This window comes from Erithacus rubecula (assembly GCF_903797595.1).
Source record: "Erithacus rubecula genome assembly, chromosome: 12".
Classification (NCBI taxonomy): Eukaryota; Metazoa; Chordata; class Aves; order Passeriformes; family Muscicapidae; genus Erithacus; species Erithacus rubecula.
In genome coordinates, this window is record NC_136664.1 from 6,901,151 (window position 1) to 6,907,972 (window position 6,822).

The 6,822-nt window shown below is 47.3% G+C and overlaps 2 protein-coding genes across 16 annotated transcripts in view; one reads left to right on the forward strand and one right to left on the reverse strand.

Moving 5' to 3' along the window:
• CTCF (CCCTC-binding factor) overlaps positions 1–3,467 on the forward strand; it is a 34,626-nt gene extending 31,159 nt beyond the window's left edge. For all 15 annotated transcript variants that reach the window (XM_079316263.1, XM_079316264.1, XM_079316271.1 and 12 more), the window contains one exon: positions 886–3,467. In XM_079316263.1, the coding sequence (XP_079172389.1) occupies positions 886–1,067 (182 nt within the window). In that variant the 3' untranslated portion in view covers positions 1,068–3,467. The remainder of the gene's footprint in view (positions 1–885) is intronic.
• The window catches only part of ACD (ACD shelterin complex subunit and telomerase recruitment factor), an 88,203-nt gene that overhangs the window by 50,251 nt on the left and 31,130 nt on the right, over positions 1–6,822 (reverse strand). The window lies entirely within an intron of this gene.

Sequence of the window (6,822 nt, forward strand, 5' to 3'; positions counted from 1 at the left end):
TATTTTCAAAGTAGGTAACTGTATTTGTCTCTATATTGCTAAGAGTTCACCTTGAAATTCGTTGTGAGGATTTTCCTGGTTGTGAGGGAACATGACCACTTCAGGCCATGATGAAAGAGGAAGGCTGTTACTTTTTGTTCAGTATTGTTTCATTTCATAGTTGTGCAAACTGCTCATTTCTTTTTGTGCCAGTTATGGTATCTTTGCTGGCATACAGTCCTTGGGAAAACAGCTGTCAGTAGAAACATCATGGTGTCCTTACTAGGCTAGCTTTTGCAGGTATTGCCACAAATGAACTTGCTTCAGGCCTTTAGTTCTGATCAGGGTGCAGGTGTTGTTTCAACTCCACAGGGATGTGGTTAAGAATAGACATTGTAACTGTGCAAAGTGTAAGTAAATAAATTTAGGTTCAAAGTAGGACAGGAAATTAGTTCCTTTAAGGAGATGGTGGCTTCCTCAGTGGCTTAGCTGTCTGCTCAGTGCTACAAAGTGTGGCCTGTTTTCTCTCTGGAATTATTCCATGGAAACATTGAATTCTGAATTTGTCATCACTAAATTCCCTTGAAGTTAAAATTTTGCCTTGGGCCCGTATATTGATACAGGATTTGGTTTTGTTCATTATTCTACAAAATCCATTGTTTAAAAATGCACACTGGGAGTCCATCTTCATAAAGGTGCAAGAAATTAGATGCTTGATGCTTGGCTGAGTGAGGTGGGAAGAATTGCTCTCCTGATGTGGCAGTGCTTGCTGTGGGCCTCACTTTCCCTTGCCATGGAATAGTCTTAAGGATCTACCAAAGAGCTGCTTGAGGCATGCAGGCTGGCTCTGGAAACAGTAAAATAATCTGTTTCTCCTCCCTTCCTCCTTTGTTTTTGCCCTTCCAGCTGCAGCAATCATTCAGGTTGAAGACCAGAACACTGGTGAAATTGAAAATATTATAGTTGAAGTGAAGAAAGAACCAGATGCAGAAACAGCAGAGGAAGAGGAGGAAGCTCAGCCTGCTGTAGTGGAAGCTCCCAATGGAGACCTCACCCCTGAGATGATTCTCAGCATGATGGACCGGTGATGGAGGAAGACCACGTTGGCTGACTGAACTGGCCTGGGCTGTGTTTAAGCGGCTCAAATCTATTTTTTTTTTCCTTTAATCTTTTTTCTTGGCTTTGGGAAATGCATCATTTTAGACCATTTTACCAAACATACTGGGAGATAAAAAAAAAAACGATGTTAGAATGTGATTTAACTAGAACTTGCTGTTTTATGTTAGCATTACAGGATCATGGAACATTAGGAAATATTTTGGAGTCCTTGAGGGTTTCCTCTGAAATGCTTGATTTAGTTTTGCTCTAAACTGCATTGTAAAGCTGGTCCAAGGGCCGTGTTTACATGCACCAAGTTTTAATATACAAAAGTGGAAGCCTTGACTAGAGTATGTGGAAAACCACTCCGGACTTGCCCTTCCAGTTCCCAGAGTCCTTGAGCCTCTTCTCTCAGTAGTGTTTTTAACTGTAAATGCAGACTTGGGAGGGTTCTAGACTTTTGAAATGTTTTTTTGGTTGGTTTTTTGTTTTTTGTTTTTGCTTTCTCCCACTGAATAGCTCCGGTTCTCCAAGTCGGCTGCACATGGTAGTTTTGGCATGCTCCAACTGGTTTCTGTCCTTAATATGCTTTGCTTTCTGCAAAGCATTTCTGTAATGGTCAAGCTTGTAAATAATTTTTTTTTTTTTTTTTTTTTTTTTTTACATTTTAATCTTTTTCCATTAATTAAGAGGTATGCAAAAATGCAGTTTAAAGATACCCTGGTATTCTAATTCCTTTCAAACTAAGTGAAAAGAGAATTGATAGAGTGTAAATGTTGGAAAAGCTGTTAATAAGGTAGAGAAAAGATGTACCCAAACTATTGCTTGCAGAACAAGAGAAACCCACATGTGAAATCTGGTTTTGAAGCACAAAAAACTTGTATTTCATAGAATCTTAGACTGGCTTGGGTTAGAAGGCACTTACAGGCCATTAGTTCTACCCCTCTGCCACATTTCACTAGACCAGCTTCCTGCAAGCTCTGTCCAACCTGGCCTTGAACACTTCCAGGGATGAAGCAGCAACAGTTTCTCTGGGCAGTCTGTGCCAGGGCCTCATTGCCCTCACAAGGAAGAATTTTTTCCTAATAGCCCATCTAACCCTGACCTCTGTCAGTTTAAAGCCATTCCCTGTTCTATCTCTCCATTCCCTTGCCAAAAGTCCCTCTCCAGCTCTCTTGTAGGCTCCCTGCAGTTCTGAAAGGCCACAATTAGGTCATCCCAACACCTTTTCTCCAAGCTGAGTAACTCCAGCTCTCTCAGTCTTTCCTCATAGGAATGGTGCTCCATCCCTCAAGTTGTGTTTGTGGCCTCCTCTGGACTCTCTCCAACAGTTCCATGTCCTTGTCCTAGGGCTCCCAGAGCTGGATGCAGCACTGCAGGTGGGCTCTCACCTGACTGGAGCCCAGGGGCAGAATCCCCTTCCTGCTGCCCCAGGGCTGTGTATGCAGCCCAGCACACACAGCTGGCTGGGGCATGTCCAGGCTCACCCACCAGATTCCCCAAATCCTTCTCCCCAGGGCTGCTCTGGTTCTGTTTTTTCCCAGCCTGGATTGTTCCCAAGTGTTGCCCCAACCCAGGTGCACTACTTGCACTGGGTCTTGTTAAGCCTCATGAGATTCTCACAGGCCACTTCCCAAGCTTGTCCAGGTCTCTCTGGGTGGCCCTGTCCTTCAGGTGTGTCACTGCACCCTAAGTTTGTTACCAAACCTGCTGAGGGTGCACTCCATGCCTTCATCTATGCCATTAATGGTGATACTAAATAATGCTGGTCCCAATATGGACCCCTGAGGGGCACCAGTCAGTGCTGTCCATCTGGAGTCTGAGCCATTGACCACTGCCCTGTGGATGTGACCATCCAACCAATTTGAAACATATAATTAACCTTTTTGAGTTATAATTTCACAAATACATTTTCTTTGCTCTATCTTGTAGTTGTATTTTTGTGTTTATGAATCCTATGTTAAGACAAAAGTGGTGATTTATAAGTGGGTCACTGCAGCCCTCAACCTGGGCCAGGAAATTTTATTAATAGGTCAGTAATTCTAGAATTTTTGAATCTCTGATAAAGACAAAAAAAGGAATAATGTGAAATACAAATGATGCCTGTATATGAAAATGTCACATGTTAAAATATGTAAGCTTTTTATAGAGCCTCAGTCTTGCTGATTTCAAACAAATTTTTCTTCTATGTATCGCTTTTAAGAGAGCTATCAGTTTAGCTATCAGACTCTAGGTTGATGCATTTTTGTACTTAGCTGTACTGTGTGATATTTTTCATTATTTTAGGAAGCCAACATGGGGAAAAAATACTGTTATAAAATATGTAATGGGGTTTGAAAGCTGGGAAGGAGAATATACTGCTGTACAGCTAATAAATAATAACGGATTAACACGTGTGCTCACTGGCTGCTTTCTTTGTGCTCATCACTGGCGTGACCTGCAGCCACCTCCAGATGGAAAAGCTGCTCTTCCCAGAAGGATGCTGTCAACAGGGACCAGCTCCTTTCTCACTGCAGGTGTTCCTTCTGCCCCATGCCAAATGCAAGGTACCTGTCCATGACCTTAAATCAGGGTGTGCTTCCCTGTGTGTAGAGGAGGGAGGATGTAAAATGCAAATGTTGGTGTTCACAGCTTGAGCTTAGAGTAACATGAGAGCAGTTGTTGCTTGTTTGTTTTGACTGTGATTTTAAATGGTTATAGCTGATTGTTTAGTTAACAGGAATATTGTTTCCATTTCATTCTGAAAAATAGGACTGGTACTTTGGTGCAGTTTCTGTGATGTGTTTTTTTAGTTACCTATGACAGCAGTTGAGGGTGCCAGCTGTGGGCAACCACTGCAGGATAGAAACTCCTGCTGCTGGTACAGGAGCCACTGCAAATGACACTACGTAGGGGATTAACCAAGCACAAGAGTTACTAGTTCTGGTTTTCACTAGATGTTTGGTGACTCCTTATCCCTGGTTTTGAGAAATGGGCCTTCTATGACTTGCCAAGGAAAGCCTGTCTGGAGTGGAAGCTTGGACTCCTGAGCAGGCTGGAGGTGTGTTGCAGCAGATGGGAGGGATTGTGTAAGGGCTCTGCTTCTGTGAGAAGTCAGGTCTGGCTGAGAAATGGGTGAATCCTCAAGTGCTTTTCTCAGCTGGGCAAGGAGCTTGTGTTCTCAGAAGCCAAAGATGTTTCAGTCTGAGGCAGTGCTGAGGTGGTTTTACTTTTTTTTTTTTTTTTTTTTTTTACACTTTGTGGTGAGTGGAAAAATCAAAGGTATTGGTCATTGGGATCTGTAAGGAGAACCACCATCATCTCTTAAACCCTGTGGCACAACTTGATGAGTGGGGTGTGAAGGATGGTGCCATGGCTTTGTTAGAGGTGGTGGCCCAAGGAGATGCCACACGTGCTCCAGCAGAGACCTCCCTTGGTCTGTTGTACCCAGGCCTGGGTGACACCAGACCAGGTGCTGCAGCTCTCCTGGAATGCAGAAGAGCTGGGGGAGGTGGCTTTGCCCTGATGCCCCTGCAATTTTCCCTTCCAGTGCCAGTGTCCCTGGAGCTGTAGGCTCGACAGCTCTCTGCAGCCTTAGCCTGAGGCACATGGCAGTTTGTCTCTGGGGCTGAGGTGCCTGTTCCTATGGGGGCTCAGGTCAGGAAGGTGTAGGGGCAGCAGTGCTGGGGCTTTGCCACAATCACCTTGGCTGGTCTGTTCCAGCACCAGTGTTCTGGAGCTCTGGACTCTTTGGCTCGCTCAACCCTAACCCTGAGCCTAACCCTAGCCCTTAATCCAGATCTCAGGAGCAATTTCTGAGCAACTTTTTTATTGTGATCTGATTCTAGAACTTCCTTCACAGATCCCAGCAGAGGTTTAGTGAGGATAGGAGCTGTCACTCTGTGGCCATCCTCCTTTTTTCCCCAGCCTGGCGTGTTACCTTGAGCTCTGCTCAGTTGACCTGGTTTCTCTGTGCTTGCTCAGTCAATGGTCTTGTTATGCAGACTGGGTTTTATTTGATTTGAGCTCAGGCTCCTGCCTTGGGCAAGGATCTCTGCTTGTGCCTCTTGCAGGCTTCTGCTTTGCCCTCAGAGGAGCTGTTCTGGAGAGATGCAGAGCAACATCCCAACCTGCAGCCAAGGACACATCCAGGGCAGCATCCAAAGTCTGAATATGGACAGAACAATTCTGTTCAACCCAAGAGCTGTTATCAGTGCTGGAAAAGCTGGGCCCTGGGCTTTGAGTGGAAAACCATGGCTGGGCTGGATCCAAGAAGCATCACTGCCAGTGGCTTGGCCTGGCTGCCATTCCTGGTGCTTGGGCTGCTGTTCTCTGCTGGACACAGGAGGTGGGCTGCTCCAGACATCCTGATGTGCCTGGGCTTGCACAGAGGCAGGGAACACTTGTGCAGATGGATACCTTGGCCACTCCTGGAGTACATGTCCTGCTGCACTGGTGCTCAGAATGTTCCAGCATGTGGGAACCAGTATTTTGGGGAATGAGCTTTGGATGCAGCTTGCCTGGAGCTCCTCTGTGCTTCCACAGAAGCCGCTCTGATTTGTGAAAGGGAGCAGCTGCTCCCTCTGTGTCGTGATATCCTGCATGACAAAGCTGGGAGATGGTGTCCTTTTGAGTACACATGCTAATAGCCTGGCCTCCTCTCATCCCAGAGAAAATGTGGATCCAGCCAGGACTGCTGCTGGTGGCTGCTGACTCCACTGGGTGGTGAACACTCCGTACCCTTCATCCTCCTGCTGCTCATCCATCTGCTGGCTCTGTAGCTCAGGAGGCTCGAGGAGGTGCCTTGGCAGAGGTTGGTCCTTGCCCTGAGCCATGTTCTCCCCACTCACCTCCTTGAGAAGAGTTTCGTGCTGTGGCTGGGCTCTGTGAAGACACCATCCCTGCAGGGGGATACTTGCTGCCTTTGCCTTCACACAGAAGGTGGTGGCAGAAGCACTGTGGCCCTGAGTGTGTGTGGCAGGAGGGCAAAGTCACCCATCCCTTCTAGTGCCCACTTCCTCTCAAGTCATTCGACTTCTGGGAAAGCTTGGTGAGCTCCTGGTCGGCAGATTGCAGTCTGGAGCTTGGAAGTTTGTCAGAAAGGGACAATTTAGGGAAGAAGGCAGCTGTCACCCTCCATCCTGGTGGATGCTGGTCACAGGGTTCCAGACTGCCAGCTGAGAGCAGCTCTACCTGAGTCTCTAAGTGAGGCCAAGCTGAGCCAAAAGTGGGAGATCCTGAGTCCAGAGGAGCTCTCCATCATGTCATGGGACACAGGAGTGCTTCCTGGTCTAAAACCTTCCTGGATGAATGGAGCGGTTGATGTGCTCAGTCCTGTTGCTCCAAGGAGATCACCTGGCTTCCACCTCTCACCATTGCTTTGGGACAGCAGTTTTGTTTGGCAGAATGCCTGAGACATTTCTGTTCTGGAAAAGTCTTTCCTTCAGCATCCTGCCATGGGCAGTGGCATCCATCCTCCAGAGAGCAGCCTGCAGTGGGCATCACACCCATCTCCATTAGCTCCCCCTGCAGATTCCCAGTGCAAGGTGATGGAGCTGGGCTGTCTGCCCAGGGTAGACTTGCCTTGACCCCACTCACCAGCCATCTTCAGGCAGAAATATCTCCATGAAGCACCTCAGGAGATGGGGAGAGGTCAACCTCAACCCTGGAAGCTGGAACTGCGGGGAGATGCTCCTGCTTGCTCCCAGGGAAGGCACAGGGATCAGCAGGGCGCCGGGCAGCGCTGCCTCTCCCCAGCAGGGCCGG